Genomic DNA, 20,481 nt, shown 5'->3' with positions numbered 1-20,481 from the left:
TGAGTGATCACAGCACTGCACGTTTTAAATGTTCCAAAACACTGAAAAACAATCCTTTGATGGCATAAATTTAAAAAACATTCATCAAAGTCTGAATAATTACACACACTTGTATTCCAGTCACCCCAATATGTAGGCTATTTATTGCTTATTTAAAGCCACCAGTGGCCTTGCACTTCACAGTTCAAAACTTCATGTAGGCAGTCACCTAGGTGCAAGAGCAACCCCAGCATCATTTCACGGCTTTGTTAGTGGATTTCATCCCCTTTACATAAAAGAAATGAGCAAAAATGCATTTGTGCCCCAGAAATAGCAATCAAGAGCACTACAAATGTCACTACAAGTACCTCATCAGCATTTTTTTTTTCATTTTGTTACATAATAGACAGTGGAAAGCTTTTTATAAAGAGATAGTTTGGATGGTTTGAAGTGGGGTTGTATGGGGCTCTATTCATAGTCGGTGTATTACATACAGTAGATGTCAGTTTGGAGAGGCAGGGTGGAGTCAGACATGGAAGCTAAACAATGTACTGCTGTGGAGGGGTCAGCAACAAAAAATCTTTTAGCCACCTCAAAAAAATCTGTTTCAGTTTAGGTGTATGCTTTAATGAGAGTGTTTTCACTGCTTAATCTTTCCATCAGACAGCCCATTTCGACAGGGAAGCCCTTGATGGCTTCTCCATCTATGCTCTCGTCAAAGCCACCAGACTCCATTGACAAAAACAGTAATTTTAGCTCGCTGAACACGGGAGCTGCTGGTCTACTGCTGCTTCTATCAATCAATTCATTTGTGTTATTGTGCGACCTTTGGTGAATTCAAACTAACTCTTTTTAATGCAAGAGTCACACAATAACACTAACAAACTAACTGCTCATGGTAGACCAGCAGTTCCTGTGTTCAGCAATGTTGAATCACTGTTTTGCTCAATGGAGTCTGGCTCTGAAGAGCGCAATAAAACAGCTTCATTTTCCTGTTGGAAATTTCTGTCTGACATCAAAGTAAAGCAGTGAGAATATTCTAAATATAGCATACACTTTAGCTGATACTGATTTTTTTTTTAGGTGGCGAAAATACATTTTGTTGCTGACCCCTCCACAGCAGTACACTGCTGAGCTTCCATGTAGGACTCCAGCCTGTTTCTCCAAACTATAGGGGCATGCTGACCACCATCTATTGTATGTAAGTACTGTCTATGGATAAGTGCTCCATGCAACACTACCTCAAAAAATCCAAACCATCTCTTTAAAGGGTAGCTTTGGTATTTTTCAAACTGGACCCTATTTTCCCACATTTTTGTGTCTAAGTGACTAATGACAAGTGGCTATTTTTTAATAGGTCCAGTTTTGGGAGAGAGTGCTCCAGCTGCAGCGGTGAAACGGGATGAAATGTACTCAATGCAATTGTGCACCGTCAGTTTATGTCAATTAAAAGTGCTTGTTTTTGCCACTGACAGGCTCAAATTTTTACAAGTGTTTGACAACATTACGGAAAGGACCCTGCAAAGAAATGAAAAGTTTTTTGTATCTTTCGTTGGTCTGTTTGTTATTGTGACCAAGTCTCGCTCAAGGAGAAGTCCTGTTCAGAAGTCTTGCGAGAGGTGATTTGTTGCGAGAGAGTGTGTCAGGGAAGAGTTTGTTGTGTTGCAGTACAGAAAGCATAGCTTAGTGTTATCTAAAAGATTTTCATTGCCATGCCTGAATATTGTGGTAATTTTAACAATGCGGAAAAGTCTGAACAAAACTTTGCCTTAAACGACACTTGGTTACAAACACTAACAAACAGAGCGGATCTGAGAAAGGTGAGGAAAAGCCTTTGTTTTCCCTGTAGGTTGACTTCCGTATTCCATTATCAAATACGTAGAATAACAATATGAGCCTGACAGTGGCAAAAAGAAGCCATTTTGAAGGATGTAAATTGATGGTGCACAACTACCCTTATCTATTACACTGCAGCCGGTTTCCCTCAATACTGGACCAATTTTTAAAAATGTTGTCACCATTAGTCACTTAGACACAAAAACATGGGAGAAAAGGGTCCAGGTTCAAAAATACCAAAGCCTCCCTTTACAGTAAGTGCCTGAGACATTTTTTCCCCAACATAATGTAAATTCAAGACATTTTAGCAATTACATGGTCAACATGTAAATCAAGATAAAACATCAAACACAGTTTTTGCCAGGTTGACACACTAGCCCTGCTCAAAGCAATGCCAGTTGACATGATTATACAAAAAATACAGAATGATATTCTCTGAGGGGATTGGGAATTTTTCTTCTTTTTAAGGGAATAACAAAAAAATCACAGCAATAGACATATAATACAGAAGATACTTGTGCTTTTAAGAAGCCAATGAAGCTCTGGCTTACACTGAGATGGTAAAGATTGAGAGGTCAGACACTCCTGTCCCCTTTAGATCTAGGAATAGCTTCTCTATTCTCATAACTGCTGGCATATATCAACATGAATAACAGCAGTGTCGGTATGTAATATAGAAGCCGTCAGTCTTCTGAGATCATTAAACAGCTGCATATTTCTACTGGTGTTTATTGATATAACTCAGAACCAGTGTTCTGTGTTGCACAGTATAGTTCTTGAGGCTTACGTTAATGCTGCAGAAACAACAGAAGAAACGTTAAGTTAGATAGAAGGCGTTTCTGAGCTCTGTGCACCACCTTTGTGGTCTTCAATATGTCTGATGGAAGAAAACACTGCTGAAGTTTTCACCTCTCTGTGTCCAGCATTTAGGCAAAGCAATGCTTTAAGAAAAAGCTAATGTTTATTTGAGAAGAATACTGGCTAGCTTAAGATTATCCCAAATTTGTTTTATAGACTATGCCCCACAGTGTTCTAAATATATAGACATATAGAGGTGAAAGTTCTGCCAGCTTTCTCATCCGGCAGCAGTGAGCAGATGGAAAAGCAGCCTTCTGAAAAGCTGGTGTACTCCTTTAACGTCAGATAAGTCACTGCTGCTCTTTCCCTGATTCTGTCTTAAGAAAGCTAGAAGTTATCGTCTTCGTCTCTTCGTGACATTATAAGCTGCCTCCTGGGACCTGTGAGATGAGGGACACTAGAAGGGGAGTCCATCACTCCAGAGTCCAATTTAGGAGTGGAAGTACAACGTGGCCCGACGCGGCCCATGAGCCCACGGATATCTCTGTGAAGGGCTGGATCGCTTGGGATTGAGTTGAGGCGCACCCCCTGTTCCAGAACCCCCATGTCCCGGTCCAAACGGGGGTTACTGGCACTGCTGGGAGACTGGGGATCAGCGCTGAAATATAACGTCGAACTTGACTCTGTGGGGCAGAAGTATGGCTCCGGACTGTCTCCAAACACGGACTTGCCCTCTGGTGAGCTACGTTTGAAGTCAGATGTGGGTGATTCCATCGGGCTCTCCATCTCCAGACTGTCATCCTCGTCTTCAGGTTGTTCAGTTGATGTGGGCTCGCTCACGCTCTGGAACTCGTCTTTGCAGTCCGACAGAGGTGCCAATCCCTTCCCCTGAGACTCAGAAGTGGAGACCCCCTCGCAGCTGCCTCCTCCTGTGATAGTCATACCCTCGTTACTCTTATACTCTTGGTTGTACTCCTCCATGTCCAGTATGGCTGCTGCTCCGCCGGCCCCGTACGCTCTGTTGATCTTCCCCAGGTCTCCTGTTTTCAGAGCCAGCCGGATTAGGAGCCAGTGGTGGTGGTAGCAAGGGCAGGAGCTGTTAGCCCGGCCCCCGCAGGTTCCTGGGTGCTCCAGCAGAGAACCAGCCACACCTGAGAGGGAGAAGCTGCCGTGGTTTTGAATGGAGGCAGCTGGCAGGCTTTTGTCCCCGAGAGAGAAGGAGGACTCCCCTCGTTCGATACACGTGCTGCCCATGTGGTTGTGGTGTGTGCCCTGGGAGATCTCTGTCGACTTGGGGTGGAGGAACCGGTAGTAAAGGACAAGAGAGGTAGCGCCTGGGAAGAAGGGAACAGAAAGTAGTTGACTTTAGTATACTCAATATGTTTCAATAAACTTGTACTGAGCATTAAACAGCTCACAGTCATTTGATTGCTCAGTGTAGTTTAACAGACTTTCGAAGACACTGTTTATTATTAGTTGCGACAATGTCACGACGGCTGGTAAGAGAACTGAAAGAGGGAGAAAGAGCACGCGCGAGACAAGGATGGAAAATGAGAGAAAGAGAAGGAGGAGGGGCTGCAAGGCGACTTGGTTGGCAGTGTTTCCTTCTGCCTCCCCAGCAGTGGGGGAGACGTGCATCATGCAGTGAAGAGCAGTTATCATCATCTGCATGCCGCATCGCCATTGACGGCCGTGTGCACTAGACTCACCAAGGGGTGCAGCCTGCTCTGCTGAACCTGTCGATCACGAAACTATTTGAAATACTTGAAATAAGGAAGAAAAAATTGGGGAAGTGGTGCGAGGAAACATGTTCAACATGGTACTCCAGCTTCCTCCCACAGTCCAAAGACATGCAGGTTAATTGGTGACTCTAAACTGTCCGTAGGTGTGAATGTGAGTGTGAATGGTTGTCTGTCTCTATGTGTCAGCCCTGTGATAGTCTGGTGACCTGTCCAGGGTGTATCCTGCCTCTCGCCCAATGTCAGCTGGGATATGCTCCAGCCCCCCGCGACCCCCAAGAGGATAAGCGGTTAGAAAATGGATGGATGGATGTTGTCCTTAGTGTATAATCACCTAAACTAAGAATTGCTGTGTTTGAGAATGAGCTGTTTATATCTACATACAGAGTGGGTTGTCTTTCACAGAGTATGCCATGTTGTTCTACAGTAACGCAGCACAGACAAGTCAAACTCTGGCTTTAGAGACAGCTACTCATATTTACGTGAAGGTAGGCAGTTCTCCTACACGCTGTGCACACAGGAGAAGTTTCAGTCCCTGCAACCTCACTTCTTGATGTCATTAAATCCTACACACCTTTAACAAGTTGCACTTAAAGGGCAAATATTGTTTCTAATGCCATAGCTGTGTCGTCCTACTTCATGTTACTTGTAACCTATTTGAATCACCACTGGGGCTGTATTACTCAGACGCTGCAGAAACTATTAGGTGTTTTGACACAAGTCTAATTATAAGCATTGGACGTCAAAACATCTGAGACAAATCTGTTCCAAAACAAAGCTAGCCCAGATCGAGAGGGTGACTCACCGAGGAGAAAGCTACACAGCACAGTGGTGGGAAGGGTCATGCTGTCCCATGATGCTTCGCTGAGGAAGTCGGAGGCGGCCAGAAGCAGAGTAGCGTTCTCCACGAGCATGAACTGAAGGGAGGAGAGAAGGTCACAACATCAGTCATCTGCAGGCAGCTTTACGTCACTGTAAGCTAAGCTCGCAGAGGTGAGGATGACAGTGCAAACTATCTGCCTGTGTGTGTATCTGTGTGTGTGTGTGCAGCTGCCCTGCTGTGTACAAGTCAGTGAGGCAGTGCTGCACGTGGAATGCAAAATATTGAAAACAATCACCAGAATGAAATGCACAGCAAACAAGAGTCACGTCTTACTGCATAAAAACTGGCCATGCGGAAGCGCGAGGGTCCGTCTTTGACGTTGAGGAAGAGGAAGACGTGTACGAGCCCCATAATGCCGTTAAAGGCACGCCAACACCAGGGGCCGGTGCAGATGTCTGGCTGCTGTGATACCAGCCAGAAGGAGGCCGTTAGCCAGTGGAAACCTGGAGGTCAATGTAAAAATAGATTAGGGGATACAAGCACGATAGGGAATCCATATGCAGTACATCAAGCTGATGCAGAGAAGCAAGTAAAAAACTGGATTAAGAGGACAAGCTGCATCACTCTGGGGATATTTATATCACTGAACTTGAGTATAAATGAATGAGAATCTCCACCTTGAGTTCTATTTGCATGTGTGTACTCTCTAACTACACAACTATACAACCCTTTCTGTTTCTTTCAGAAAGGTGCCAGACTTAGGTGTGAGCTACACAGACATGCCCACAGAGCTCTCTGCTCACCTGCTACTCCACAGACCCACCAGTTAAAGACCCTGGCAAAGAACATCAGGCAAGTCACCCTCGCACCCAGCATGCCTGCCCTCCACACCAGCTGGCACAGCAGGGCTGCCGGAGGCATCGCCAGGTGGCCCGGTCGTATCAGACAGCAGGCTCTGCTGTACAGCACCAGCGCCCAGGAAATGGATAGCACACAGAGACCACAGCAATAGGCCACTGAGGGTCAGAACAGAAGGAGGAAATATGAAACATAATATTGAGTAAAGACACATTATCTCCCACTCAACTGACATGCCACAAGCAAGATGTAAAGCCATGCTAAGATCACCTGGGGACATGATGCCCACATCAGTGGACACCACCACATACGCCTGCAGCAGGCTCTGAGGCAGCGTGAGGACGAGGGCCTCCAGCAGCCAAAGGGCAGCAACATCTGCCTGCTGCATGACGGCAGCTCCAAGCTCGGCCACTGAGCCCTGCATGCGCAGCACAGACCTCATGCAGTCCCATAACCTGCCAGGAGAGGGAGACAGATTCCAGAGAAGTGATGCACAGTAACCTCCTGGTACAGATTTCAATGACAGAATATTTCTTTAATGTACTTGATTGGTTAGTCTCCTACGAGGGCACCCTGACGTGAATCCGAACATCACATTCTATATGCAAATGATGCTATACTTTGTAATATATATAAAATATCTGGAGTTGCAAAGATCTTACCTTTTGAAGATGCCCAAGTGCAGTATGTGTATGACAGAGAGGTAGCACCGCCTGTCATCCCCGTCATCGTAGTACCATTTCATGCTCAGCAGCTGGACTGCTGTCCCCGGGAGAAAGAGGCCGAGAGTGAGGCCCGCCCACTGCGTCTCCTCATTCCAAAGGTAAAACCCTATACAATAGATCACTAACACGCACACAGACAACAAATACAGACATGCAAATGCAAAAAAGTGTAGGTATTCTGTGTTTCTGTGTCTAGAGAGACATGTTTGTTTTCAGTTAAGAGTTCACATCATGCAGTTTTTTTTAAGGGAAACGGATAAAACCCAGCTTGTGTGTGAGGATTTGTTGAGAGCTGCAGAAACCGGCAGAGTCCTTGAGAAACTGAAGAGCACATCCACCTTGCTCAAGCGTCCTTTAATTTAACAGGAGGCTGATTTAATGTGATGATATAAGCTCCACCAAGAAGGGACCAGGGTGTGACTCCTGGCTGTAACACACTCTGCAATCATTTGTCTTTCCTTACATAAGTTTTCTTGCACCGTGAAAATAATAAATTATTGATCTTTTTTTTTTCAGCGTGGAGACCAGTCCCAGCAGCAGCAGCACAGTATTTTTTATCCTGTGGGAATGGTATACCTGCTGGAGGCAAAGTCACACTCTGTACACAGTCACCTTGTCTGTCTTGTGTCCTGCCCTTGCCCCATTGATCTGCTTAGTCAGGGAGTTGTCACACCTGAGAGGGCTGCACTGTTCTCAATGCAGACTCCGGATGTGTATTAGCTGGAAAAACTCAAGCATTAACACTAATAATAATCGTAATATTATAATAATAATGCATGTTTTTGAAGGGTGGGTGCAGGACAGATCTAATAGGTGAGCATTATTCCTGTAAACGACAGCTGAATGACCCTTAGAGGTCCAGGGGCCCCAGCTTGGCTAACCAATGCCAGTGTTGCACAGCCATGCATTTACATCTAGCTAGGTTTGCCCATTCAATAGTAACGCCCGTGTAACAGCGTCACCATTTGAATAGTGTTTCCAACCTGAACTACGGCTGCTGCTGGAAAGCTCCAGCACGTCGCACCACGGCTGAGCACCAGCCCTTTTTCATTCATTCACAAACGAAAATGTCTCCACACAAATCCAGCACTACCCATCCATGTTTTCCAATAGGCTTTAGCCCGCAGCAGCACACTAGCAGCCCGCCAGCGCGGGGAATTTTATGCCCACTTACGCGCGGTCCGTTCGGCCACGATAACCAGCGCCGACGCGCCGAGCAGCGCCGCCTGGCACCACGCTATCCAGCAGCCGCTCTGCCGGGCCACCGACGGCATCCTGCGGACGACCGCCCCAGCAGCGTTTATCATGATAGGGCTAGGTGGGACAGCGAGTGCACCGGTGACATTATCCCGGGCATCCTTCACCCTGGGTACATCCGCTCCCTTCTTCTCCCGCTGCCTGCCTCCCGTCAAAAATATGTGACGTCACTGCGCGCTTTTAAAGGGGCATCAGTTTACCGAGCTGTAAGTGTTACTGTACAGGGCTCACCTTCCCTCCACCTTGGCTCCGAGCTCTGACACATAAATGCTTTAATGTTTTATTAGAGGGGTCATCTTACTTATTTCCTCATGATGGACTTAGTGTTTAGAGTCTAACTATCCTGCCATAAAGAGCAGGGTTTCTTTCTTTTCAGGAATTATTCAGCACCATGCATGGACGTATTATGTGACAATGGGCCCCCGGGCACAGATATACAAAAGGCCCCACCACCTCTCCTATATAGGAACAAGAGGCAGACTTTATGGTAGTTTTGCCCTTTTTGTTGTTGCTTTGTGTCTCTCTTGGGAGTTTGTGTTGTTGTGTGGCCATTTTGTGTCTCTGTGGTTGTTTTGCCCATTTTTTTAAGGTTATTTTGTGACTGTTTACAGTTGCTTTGCATCTCTTCATGGTCCTTTTGAGTCTCTTCCTTATTGATATTTGTTAATTTGAGTGGCAATTTGCAGGTGAAGGCCATGAGGGCCTGCAACACTTTGGGCTCGTTCAGTAATCCATTGTTTTATGTTGGAGATAAATAATATTATTTTACTGCTTCCTGTCAGGTCATTCCTCTGCCATGTCTTTTCTTGCGAGGAGGCAAAAGAGCTCCAGAGCAGCTGGCTTGCTGTGACCTGATCAGAAGTCTGGCACTGGCATTGAAGATCCATGTTCTCTAAGTTATAATTTCTCTCATCACTGGATGGCTGAATCTGAATATTACACCACCTGACACCTTTTTTTTAAGTTGCAGTGTGAGGATCACAGAACGCTACTACACTAAATGTCACAGAGCACATCAGGCCTTCTGCTACAGTGTGTTATATTTTTATGTGTCTGTGCAGCATTCATAAAGTAGTCTCAGACGGGGATGCTCAACTTGCCTTGCCCAACAGCCACTTTTGCAAAATGGCAGGAGGCCAGGGGCCAGCTAATAAACAAACATTAATATTTAATACATATATAATTAGCCTGGATCGTCGATGGATTACTGAAAGGGCCGACTGGGCACAGGCCCAGCGGCCCAAAGTGCTGGGGGCTCCCTGGCCTTCACCTGCCAAATGTCAACCAAAGAGACATGTTCCGAATAGGAAGAGACTCAGAAGTACTGCAAGGACACAAAACGAGCACAATGAGCCTCACAACTACTACAAAAAGGGGCAAAACAACCACAAAGAGACCCAAATTTACCATAAAGAGGTGAGTACCAACTATAGAGAGATGCAAAACAGCAACAAAAAGAGGCTAAACAGCGATGAAGTTTATGTGTCTTGCTCCCATGAAGGAGAGGTGGTGGGGCCGTCTGCATATCTGTGCCCAGGGGTCCATTGTCTCATAGTTTGCCCATGTCAGGAGGTCTTATAGATCCTCCACTGGTGCATTTCTTTGATAAACACGCTTTATTTTGATGCTCTTTATGCACCCTGACACCTTATTTACACATAAAAGATAATGCTTATTTTCATTGTGAAATAGAAAATGGGCTGCGGGCCTCCCACCATCCTGCTGCAGGCGGCATTTTGGCGAACTGTGGGTGTAGTATCACTCCTCTAAGATATAACCTCCGGTTGGTAAATGTCAGATTAATTCTTCTACAGTTAGACATTAAAGGTCTTCTCACAAATAATCAAACATTGGTGGAATATCTCTGAATAAACTGTTGAGTCATCCGTTGTGGCTCTATGTCTGTCAGCAGATTAATACTGAAACTATAATATGAAAGTACATGCAGCAAGCAAAATTAGCAGCAGCATCTTATTGATAGTGAAGATAATTCTGTCGTGTGTTGTTTTGAGTTTTTTTTTTTCCAGGTTGAAGGGATTGGCACTTACTGGTGGTGAGTGTCCCAAGACTCATAACAGGATGTTTGTCTACGTCACCGTATCAGCGCGTTACACACTCAAAGGCAAGTATATATGCCACATGCAAACAAGTGAGGTTTCGTCTGTGGTACTCACTTCATCATTTAGCTCACTTACACTGCATAGTCATGCCTGTACAGTAAATGTCACTTTAAATAGGAGACTTAAATATGTGCGCACATATATAAACAGAAACAGTTTCACACAGCAAAAACTGCAAACTTTGTTTATGCAAAATCACATTTAGTTGTTGTTCCATGAAGATGCTCCAGGGATACAAGAGCAGAAAATGTAACAAATTTCTGTTTTATACATTTAAGATTAATGTTAGCAACAGAATAAATTAACAAAGAAGTATACATTAAATCAAAGGAGTCACTGGTCCCAGGCCATGCTGGTAAAGTCTTGATTCTTCACACGCTACAGCCTGTGTAGAGTAGGCAATCCATGATTGAGATAAGGCTTTACTTCAAATAGGGTAGTAACAGACAGCTGCTGAGCTGACCTGTAAGGATTATATGGCTGGATTAGCAAGGCAGTCTTAGGGCTCTGATATGCAGCCTGACTCCAGCTTGATGCTGGTTGAATGCCGAGGTAGAGGGCTGCCGTGATGCAGCTTAACAGCAGAGCACTCCTTTGCTGAGTTGTAGATGCTCAGCTCAGTCTCCCCCTTTTTGCCATCGAGGTGGCCAGAGGTATGAGTCTCCATCTTCTTTATCAGGTCAACAACATTCCCCTTGTCCATCTCGGCCTCAGTGGCCATGGCCTCGAGCTGCTCCGCTGCCTCGCTCATGTCAAACCTCTCAATCTCTGTGTTAACTCGGTGTAGCTCCTCCGGCGAGTGTCTGTGGGAGGCCGAGGGGGAGAGGGGGCAGAAGCCTTGGAGGTGCACCTGGAGGCTGCAGTAGTGGAGATAGGCACAGGGGCAGCAGGGACACCTGTGAGGTCGTTCTCCAGTGTGGAGCCGTTTGTGGAGCTTGAGGTGGACGAATTGAGTGAAGCGGGCTGGACAGAGCTTGCACTGGTAAGGCCTCTCGCCGGAGTGTAGCCGCTGGTGGGTCTTTAGGTTACTAGTGCTACTGAATCGCTTATGGCACACCTGTGTCAAAAAAAGAGCCAAAGAGAATATGTTTTAGGATCTGTTCGACACAGTTACTGCCTTTAGTTTGATACTATGATGTAATGAAGATATTTGAGGATGATTTATGGGCATTAAAAGCAATAGTTATTCACGTGACATTGTTTGATCTATATGGGGGATTATGTTCGGGACTATTTCTTGGCCAGGAACAGAGACTTTTGAGAGGTCTTTTGGTTTTGGAGAGGAAGAGACTTCTGCAGATAATTTGTCTCCTGGTGAAAATCTGGATTTTAATTTATCAGAGAACTAAAGGTGAGTACACATTAACAGGTGCTGTGCTAGTGGCCTGTCTCCTGTGAGATGAAGAGACCTCTGTGGATAGTTTGGCTCCCAGTAAAAACCTGAGCAACTAACACTAAAGGAATCCTAACTAGGAGTTCACGCTTGGCACACGGGAGAAGTTTCAGATGGTTGCAATCTGCCGTCCTCACCACTAGATGCCACTAAACCCTACACACTGTTCCTTGTAGTTTTTGTATGGATTGAACAAACTAGATATAACTTGTTGGTTGGCAGGTTTTGTTACCTTAGGGTGGAGCCAGACCAGCTGTTTAGCCCTTTTCCAGTCTAAGGCTAAGCTAACTGAGTGTTACCTCAAAGCGCATATTTACTGTAAAGCCGTGAGAGTGGTATAAATCATCGCCATACCTTGCATTCATGAGGCTTCTCCCCAGTGTGAACCAGGTAGTGTTTCTGCAGGTGAGCCAGCTGAGTGAAGTTCTTATTGCAGGTCTGACACCTGAAGGGACGCTCTCCGCTGTGGACTCGCAGATGGACCTGTGGATGGCATGTCAGAGATGAGCGTTTACATTTATTTATTCTGTCAACCTCATGAAACCACAGTGTTTTGCAAGTCAGATTACAGCAGGAACTAACCTTTAGGTTGGACAGCTGCCCAAAGACCTTTCCACAGATGTTGCACTCATACCGGATCTTTCCATTCTGCCTGGTGAGGGGGTAAGACAGGGTCTTGTAGCCAATAATCTGTCCACCTCGCTTGGTCTTCCTGAGGTCCACTGCATCCTCAGTGTCACTCAGAGTGGCAGAGGTGGGTTTGGAGGGGAGGCAATCTGAAAAAGCAGCCATGCCCACGGGTGGTGAGCATCCTCCAGGTGCAAGAGAGGGCAGTGCTCTGCGGAGTGAGGTGACCATGGATGAAGCGCCGGATGTGGCAGGTAGAGTGAGGTCTGTGTGGACATTGCTGGGAGGAGAGTGTTTGAAATCTCTGAGGTCATCTGAGGGGATCTTGAGGTAGTTTTTCCTTTTAGATATGAGGTCCTTGTTGTCTCTGTGCTCAGGTGAAAGAATGAGGTCTTGTTTGGCGTTGGATAGTGCAAGTGTCAAGTCTTTGTGTCCGCTGGCTAGAGGGTGAAGGAAGTGCGCGTAGCCGTCAAAAGGCAGTAAGTGAGATGTTAAGTGAGGTTTCAGTCGATCACTGTAGAACGGGTATGAATGAGGTAGGATGCTGTTAAGGCCGAGTGAGTAGTGAGGCAGTAGATAGGACGTGTGTCTCAGAGCAGGATGAACTCGATCCAGCACAGAGGGCTCTTGGTAAGGTTTGGCTATAACAGGGCTTTGACTGTGCTGCAAGGGGAAGTGCAAACTGGAGGGGAGGGGGACGCTTAGAGCTGGCCTTTTTGCAGCTGGAGGGCTACATGATGGCAGAGGTGGTAGAGTTGCATATCTGTGGCCGTGGATAGATTCTGGGTGGGGCTGGATTGGGTAGACAACACGGGGACACAGGGGAAAAACTGTTGGGAGGTTGGTCTGAGACAAGGGACCGTCCAGGCGTCTGGCGCAGGCAGTGTGGGATTTGGTGGGCTCGTCTCGGAGGATTTCAGAGACGCTGTGTCCTCGTTTCGCTGTTGTCTTCTCCTGAGCTTGACTGTGCTCTGTGGGACAAATACATGACATCAGCAACAGGTGGTCATTTTTAGATATTCAGTAACAGCATCAGCAGGTTGAGTGACACATACACCCATGACATTAATGTGATCATGCACACGAGTTGTTGAAATCACTGTTTATTTTTACTTTTAGAGGTATGTGCTCTAGTCCAAAGCTTAGTACTGCGTGTGTCTTTCAGGGCTGTAGCTACTAAATATTTAAAAAAAAAATTATTACACTTTTTTCAATCGGGGCCCTTGGCCTGTTTCTGGTAGGCCAGTTCAGTAACCCATCCATGCTCAAACAGATTAATCGATTATCATATCGGCTGACAATTAATTTAGTAGTTGACATCTACTATTAATCATTGCCTTTCTAGTGTTTTTGTAAGGTGTATGCCTGTCTGCGCACCGTCTCCCAGACTTGCTCTGGCTCTCTATGAAAGTGGACACCACGTGAGAAACAATAGGTGTCTGATCAGGACAGAGATAGCATGGAGTAAGTGGGTACAGTATGTTATTTGCATTAGAGTGCTGTCCAGTATTTTCCACCACGACCACGACAGGATACACAGGATGAGGAACTGTTTTTTATTTGAAAGTGACCGATGAATCACAGATTTCGCCCGGACACAAATAATCCAAGATGCTTGATGGAGCGGAAAGTTTACAAGTCACAACACAGCTGACCTCTGAACAATATTTATTTTCCACTCAACTCTACACACAGGTCAACCTCATGAAATCTGGGTCTAAATCTGTGTTTTATCTGAGCAAATCCTTCCACTTTGTACCCAGGAAGTCATGTGAAGAAACTCTGCTTTACTGACTTGCTCCAGAATAGACAAAGGACACGAGCTGACAAACAGAGGAAGACAAAATATAGAAGTATGCATGCACATTTCACCTACTCCTGGACACAGTCAACATCAACCCACGCAAACACAGAGCAGCCCTTATCTACTGTGTGCTCCCCCGTGTTACCCTTCCCCCTCTCCTGAGAGGCCGGCTCTCAGCAAACAAACAGCCGAAAATCAGTGAGATATCAATCTGTCAGCGGGTCGCCTTGTCAGGAAGTTCAAGTAGTCACTGGAGCGGTTCCTACCTCTCTTCCTCCTTAAGAGCCAAATAAATAAGGGGAGTCGTGCCAGAATGCTGTCAGCACCTCAGGCAGCCTCTTGTGTGTGAGCGTGCGTGTAAATGAGTATTTTGGTGTGTGCATGCGGTCTCTCCGCTAGCATGTGCGCTCTTTGTGTTTGTGAATGAAAGCCAAATGCTTTGTGTGTGTCACAGAGCTGCCAGCTGTGTTTCTACGTGGAGTTAAAAAAGGGAAACTGAAACATTGCCTAAAGTCTTGAAATTGGTCTCAACTTACACAGGTACTGTGGCTATACCTGAAGACAGACCCTCTCTGCTTTCAGGACTCTACTCTCCTCCTTTGTGTCCTGCTATAACAAAAGGGCCATGGGTGTGACTGAGTAACTTCTTAAACATGCACACAAAGAGCGTGTCAGTCGGCCTGGCGCTTTGATTGGGAGCCTTACTACACAATAACAGATGTGTCTCAAAGCGTGGGCACAGGAATGGTTCCTGGTAACTCAAAAGGACATACCTCCAACTCTTGGCAGCTCATATCGTAACAATCTAGAACGATAGATAGCACTACAGGTAACGTGGAAAAACATGTATTTTTGATTTTGGGGTCAACTGTACCTTTAAGGAGAAGAGGATATACTTTATTCTTTAATCCCAGAGGGGATACACAGGCCTGAAATACACACACATGAACAAACAAGACCTATACATGCATTAAATGGAGAGATGTCAGAGCAAGGGGGCTGCCTTGGACAGGAACTCCGAGCAGTTGGGGGTTCGGTGCCTTGCTTTACTTAGGAGGTGAACTGGCACCTCTCCAGCTACCAGTCCACGCTCCATACTTGGTCTGTACTACCCTCCAGTTCCCAAGTCCCTATGGACTGAGCTCCTGCTGCCCCCAAGGTGTCCAGAAACAAAGCACCATCCTAAATGAATCCTGCTTCAACTCACACACTTACCATTACTGTCGATTGCCAGTTGGCCCAGTGGAGGGTAATTACAGCGCTGGGCTAATTCGGGGCAGTACCACACCAGGAGCTCCTGCCCCGGCTGAAGAGGTTTGATGGTGTAGAAGTAGATATCCAAACCACTCTGGCACGCCACCAGGTTCTGCTCATCCACACTGCAAGCTGGGTTGACGTAACGCATCCAGTTGCTGCGCTCCTCGTTCAAACCATCCAGGATGTGGTGCAAACACCCCTCCGAGAAGACCTACAGTTTGAGAGATGACGAGATGGGCGATAATTCAGTTAATCATGACACAGTCTGAATCTGAAACCATGATGTCACAGGTTTCCTGATGCCTTTATGGTAAATACTGTATGTTCTTTCAGCTGAGATAGGTGCTGCCAGCATAAGACCGCATAAGAATTTCACGGTATGACTGGATTGTGGTATCGAGTGTACTACCTCGCCCACTAAGACTCTCACCTACCACCTTTGTGGTGAAGAAGTGCTGACCTTTTAAAAAGCTGTTTGAATTCAGCTCATCTAAAGGAGCAGTGTGTGAGGTTTTTTTGACTCACCTTTTTTCTACGATAACTTAAGATCCAGACATTCAGGAGGTCTTTACTAAGAGCTGAATTATCAGGTCATAATCTTTTTCTGATGCTCTTTGGCTCCTAGCGTGGGGGCTGCTAACGACGGTGGCTGATGCAAAATCACGAGCGGCCCTATCTAGAGCCAGCATTAGGTTTGTCCATTCTGGGCTGCTCTAGAAACATAGCGGTGCAATGTGGTGGCCTTCGTGGACGAGGACCCCCCTATGTAGATACAAACAGCTCATTCTAAGGTAGCCAAAACACAACTATTCTTACTGGACCTTTAAAGAGTAGTCTGTCCCTCTCTTTAGATCTGTTCTTCATACTATCTTCTCTTTGTAGCCATGCTGTCAGTTGAGTCATGGCAGTAATGTTAACACATTGTCTGTGTTATGGCTGCTGCAACTTTCGGTCAGGGGTTGCATGATTTCAAGGCTGCTGACTCTAAACTGTCGAATTACACAGGCACTTGTGTGTAATGGAAGATGTCCCGATGCTGCTGATTTGTAACATAACAGCTCTCAGGCTCAAAACCACTTCCTTGCTTAGTCAGTGTGAGAGTTTATGAGTCTGGAGGAGCGCGGACATGTGTATGGTGTATTTACTGGCAGCGACACCGCTGCCGAGGGAAGCGGAGAGAGAGGAGAACCGCTGCGTCACTGAAACCAAACAGCTGTGTGTGTGACCTCAGGCAGCCATGCAGAGAACTGGCAGACACACATTCACAGTGTATGCACATTTAAAACCATTTGATGTAGCAGCATTTAAAGGTACCCTAGCACCGGCACACCGAGTCATACTTTCACAGGATGTCAAGCGTTGACCACAACTGCTAACTCGTGCCAGACCACAGCCTCAGCAGCGTCTCCAGATGGAGATACAGGATGTGAACAGTTGTGTAAAAAAAACACATCAAGACGGATCTCACTTGCACACATTCAGCTCACTTACCCTCCAGAAGTACTTTCTGTCAGCGTCTTTCGGCAGCGTTTCGTCGGTGTAGCTTTCCCCCACCAGAGGGCCGAAACGTGTCCCCATAGGAATCAGCTCCTTACTGGTCACCCCGAGCACCTGTTCAACAAGGAGGACATGAAACCATCAAACGACAGAGTGGCTCACAAATTGGAGGTCTGAGCGAGCAGCCGGATGCACTCAGAGCTGAGAAACGTAATTAGAGGGATGAGATTCTTGGGAATACAGTCCTTATCTCTGGCTCTCCACCCCGTGCTCGTTTCTTGGTGATTAAGAAAAAGGATCAGGTCAATTCACTGGAAAATCTCCCGCAAAAGGAAATAAGCAATTAGTTGTTATTGTTATATATTGGACGTCGTGACAGATCTTCCCCTGAGAAAATGAGAATTTTGCCAGGCTGTGACAGAACGTGTCCGTTCCTTCACACGCTGAATATTTCATAAGCTGATTGCACCACGTTATCTTTAGTTTCTCTACCATATTAAAATTTCACCACCACTCTTGTTCTGCTACCTCCAGGTGTGAAACTCACCCCTCCGTCTCAAGCCTCCAGGGTGTGGAAGGGAGGATAAGGTGTCATGGGCACACCCCTACCAGTCAACTGCACTTTGAGCTCCGTGTCCAAATCCCCTAAAGCAATGGTAATGCAGTCTCTCTTTCATCTCGGAGCAATACCGACGTGGTGCATGTAGCTGGGATCAACCACTACATGCTTCACCATAGAGTTTTATCCAGCTAGTTTTATCCCCTTTGTCAGACGGCTCCATTTGAGTTGCCCCTGTGTCACAGATTACTGTAACGTAACCTGCTCTTTGGTGTCATCCAGACTCCAGACAGACCTTATTAGAAGGTCAAAGCGGTGGTACAGGTATTTTGCTGCAGACGGCGAGGCTACTTCCTCTCATCTCACCTGACAACCATCTTTCATCTACAGGGGCTCAACCCTAATCTTGCATAAGGAAACCTAATGTATCCTTTTCATTGATAGCCCACTGAGTTAATCTTTTATCTGCAATTTCCTAGTCCATCCAGCTGAACATAAATTATCCTCTTCTTTAAGTCACTGGAACTGCTAAACACTTAATCCAGATGATGTTTATGGTCTTATACTTAAGGTGCTGGTGCTCTACTTTACGGTGTAATTGTGTGCTGGGACAAAGGGTTGGGAATCTGAGGTAGCTGCTAATCACAGAGACCTCAGGCTGTGCGCCGAGGGGCTCGCCTTTCTCCGTCTTTGCCTCAACACATACACAGCAGAGAGGAAAGGCTGAAATTAGACAACAACATGTCAAGTACTTCCCGCCCCGAGGATGGATGAGTGGATGGAAGGATGTTGGAGTGACGCAAGGACTCGTCAGTTACACAAAACATAAACAATGGCAGTACATGCTTACATACCTCATAGATATATTGATTTGATTATTTTTCGGCGTCTTTTTTACGCTTTGGTTTTAAAAAATGGATGCTAACAACTCTTAAAGCTTAGACAAGTTGAATGCGTACCTCTGTGGAGTCATGGCAGCGTTTCAGGGCAAGGTTTCTGGGTAAGGATCTCTCAGCTCGTGTCTTGCCACTGTTTTCGGACTCTTCCTCCAGAAGTTGGTCCTTCACGATGTAAGTGCACCTCTCCTCAAAGTTTGCCTCGCTCCATGATGTCATGTCTGCGTCATGCGTCTCTGGCATCGCTGCTGCGACGAGTCCTGTGCTTTGCGGTGAACTTTCTGAGGTTAACATGGCTGTGGTGCACGGAGAGGAGGAGGCCTACAAAGAAGATAGAGACATAAAGTGTCTGAAAAAACAGACGATTCTGGCAATGGGAGTGACATCTAATTGTTGACCATTTTCCTTTGACCTTTTCCTTTTTATGTCACAACATAACAGGGAAAGCACAGACAATACAAACAAAAGCTGGAGTACCAAGGGAAGTCAAGTTTTGAATGGAGCTAAAATTAGATTCCAGAGTGCAAGGTGTGACACAGAGGAGGCAGAGGGCAAGTCGGGGATGTTAAGAGGAGGAGAAGTGGTGGAGAGAATCTAACTTTCCCATCAACAGGACACTACACTACTACTACCGGACAAACAAACTTCAAAGTGGAACCTTCGTGCGCACTGCCCCATTGCCCCCACTGTCCCATACATCCTGTGACTCTCCACATCACAACCCCTGGGCTATAAGGGAGGTTCCTGTGCACGTCAGCCCCCGGAGCAGGACCACTTTCACAAGGAAATCAGCGCTCCCAGTGAATCGAGCAGACTTCCTCTGAGCTGACTGAGACTTGGCTCTCAGCCAGGTCTAAAGTCTCTTTCTCTTTCTGTCTGTCTGTTCCTCACTGTCTATACCTTCCTTTTCAGGAAGATTGGTGTCAGGCACCTCAACAAAAAGTTCCCCAAACTGATGGGATGAAACGGTGAAATAGTGAAAGAGAGGAAGATAGAGGACTTGTGATTGAAAGACAATGCTCAGATGTGACTTCTTAGAACTTCCTTTTTTTAGGCTCATCAGTTTGCGTCTGAGATAGTGATAGATAAGGTCTGTGGTGGGTAATATTTGGTAAGCACTCACGTGGTCACGTGAGTAAGACTTAAAGTCAAGTGAAAACTGAGGGGAAGCTTTTTAAACCTGTATGAACAAATATTTCATCAGCGTGCCTCAACAGAAAGACTGTCATTCCCCTTTTTGAAAGTTGTGTTCATAAAAAATCGTCAAGACACACACAGTAATCTGACATCTGTATCTAAAAATGGAACATATGCTGCAATACCAAATTATGTCATCTTATTCTCAGGCAGAGATAAAAAGGGAATTCAGATGAAAGCGCAGAGAGATGAGATTTATGGACAACGTATCATGCTATTTTTTTCTCTGAAGTTTGGTCACCACAGCTGACGCGGAATGACTGTCACAAGTGTGACAGCTCACTCCGAAACCGTCGAAGCCAGTGACACAGCAGAAAATATATTGTGAAAATCATGGCATGAGTCAAAGGCACACAGCTGTGTGGTTCACAGGGCAACATGTAACAGGTTGACGCTAGAAAGCGCTTTTCACCTTACTTTGACATTAATGTTCTGCGGGACAGTGTTGCAATGCAAAAAATAAATTAAAGAATCAGTAAAAAAAAAGCATAACTCCAGCTAATACTTATAAATAAATTAGAAAAATCACATCTGTTATACATCGTAATTAATAAGATGATTTAAAAAGGATGCACACTTACTGTGAAGCCTTGAGAGGAGCCACACATAAGGCAGGCTGTCAGTGCCCTCCTTGAAAGCTTGAGTGTCTCTGAGCAACCAGTGGCTGTCCTCCGTCTCTTATCTTCTCTTTCTCTCGTATAGTTTCTCACCAAACCTCAGTATCCTGTCTACCTGTGCGTGAATGGCCGCGCAACTGAGCACTCGAGTGTGTGACTCTTCCTCTTGCTTCTTACACGGGAGGAGGGAAGGTGTGTGTTTGAGACAGAGAGAGAAATACACTCCCTTTTCCTCTCGTGCTCCCTCCCCCTCCTCCCCTTTGCCCCATGACTCCTCCTTGGAGAGTGTTTGTGTGTGTCACTCTCTTGCCCCGGGGCGTGAGGCTTTCTCTGAGTTGGGGGGGTCACTGGCTGTCACACAGCTATGTCCGGATCAGACAAATACATCTTCATTTTCTGACAGACACTCTCCCACTCCATCTTTGGGTGAGGGGAAGGCATACCTGTGTTGTGTTTGGAAGTCAAGGACTAAACACAGAGGATATGAGGTCATTTTGAT

At 46.0% G+C, this 20,481-nt stretch overlaps 2 protein-coding genes across 2 annotated transcripts; both read right to left on the bottom strand.

Moving 5' to 3' along the window:
• Positions 1 to 122: 122 nt before the first annotated feature.
• Positions 123 to 8,195, bottom strand: xkr5a (XK related 5a). The gene is made up of 7 exons (XM_050058611.1): positions 7,933 to 8,195; positions 6,696 to 6,879; positions 6,304 to 6,488; positions 5,979 to 6,191; positions 5,509 to 5,678; positions 5,158 to 5,269; positions 123 to 3,947 (listed from the first exon to the last, which is right to left on the bottom strand). The coding sequence occupies exons 1-7, from the start codon at positions 8,063 to 8,065 to the stop codon at positions 3,001 to 3,003; spliced, it is 1,944 nt and encodes a 647-aa protein (XP_049914568.1). The 5' UTR covers positions 8,066 to 8,195; the 3' UTR covers positions 123 to 3,000.
• A 1,850-nt stretch (positions 8,196 to 10,045) lies between these two features.
• Positions 10,046 to 20,178, bottom strand: prdm1c (PR domain containing 1c, with ZNF domain). Its single transcript, XM_050058609.1, has 7 exons — positions 19,947 to 20,178; positions 18,232 to 18,489; positions 16,708 to 16,827; positions 15,175 to 15,427; positions 12,111 to 13,126; positions 11,883 to 12,011; positions 10,046 to 11,192 (listed from the first exon to the last, which is right to left on the bottom strand). The coding sequence occupies exons 1-7, from the start codon at positions 19,971 to 19,973 to the stop codon at positions 10,635 to 10,637; spliced, it is 2,361 nt and encodes a 786-aa protein (XP_049914566.1). The 5' UTR covers positions 19,974 to 20,178; the 3' UTR covers positions 10,046 to 10,634.
• Positions 20,179 to 20,481: the final 303 nt, after the last annotated feature.

This window comes from Epinephelus moara, chromosome 12 (assembly GCF_006386435.1).
Source record: "Epinephelus moara isolate mb chromosome 12, YSFRI_EMoa_1.0, whole genome shotgun sequence".
NCBI lineage: Eukaryota > Metazoa > Chordata > Actinopteri > Perciformes > Serranidae > Epinephelus > Epinephelus moara.
The sequence above is the reverse complement of the archived record's forward strand: the minus strand, read 5'-3'. Positions and strand labels throughout refer to the sequence as shown.

Coding starts and splice junctions, on each gene's coding strand:
- xkr5a (XM_050058611.1), bottom strand. CDS start 8,065: ATGATAAACGCTGCTGGGGCGGTCGTCCGCAGGATGCCGTCGGTGGCC. Junction 6,192..6,303: donor TGTGGGCATCATGTCCCCAG/GTGATCTTAGCA, acceptor TCTGACCCTCAG/TGGCCTATTGCTGTGGTCTC. Junction 3,948..5,157: donor GCTGTGTAGCTTTCTCCTCG/GTGAGTCACCCT, acceptor CCTTCTTCCCAG/GCGCTACCTCTCTTGTCCTT.
- prdm1c (XM_050058609.1), bottom strand. CDS start 19,973: ATGTGTGGCTCCTCTCAAGGCTTCACA. Junction 13,127..15,174: donor ACTGGCAATCGACAGTAATG/GTAAGTGTGTGA, acceptor TTTGTCCCACAG/AGCACAGTCAAGCTCAGGAG. Junction 11,193..11,882: donor AGAAGCCTCATGAATGCAAG/GTATGGCGATGA, acceptor TTTTTGACACAG/GTGTGCCATAAGCGATTCAG.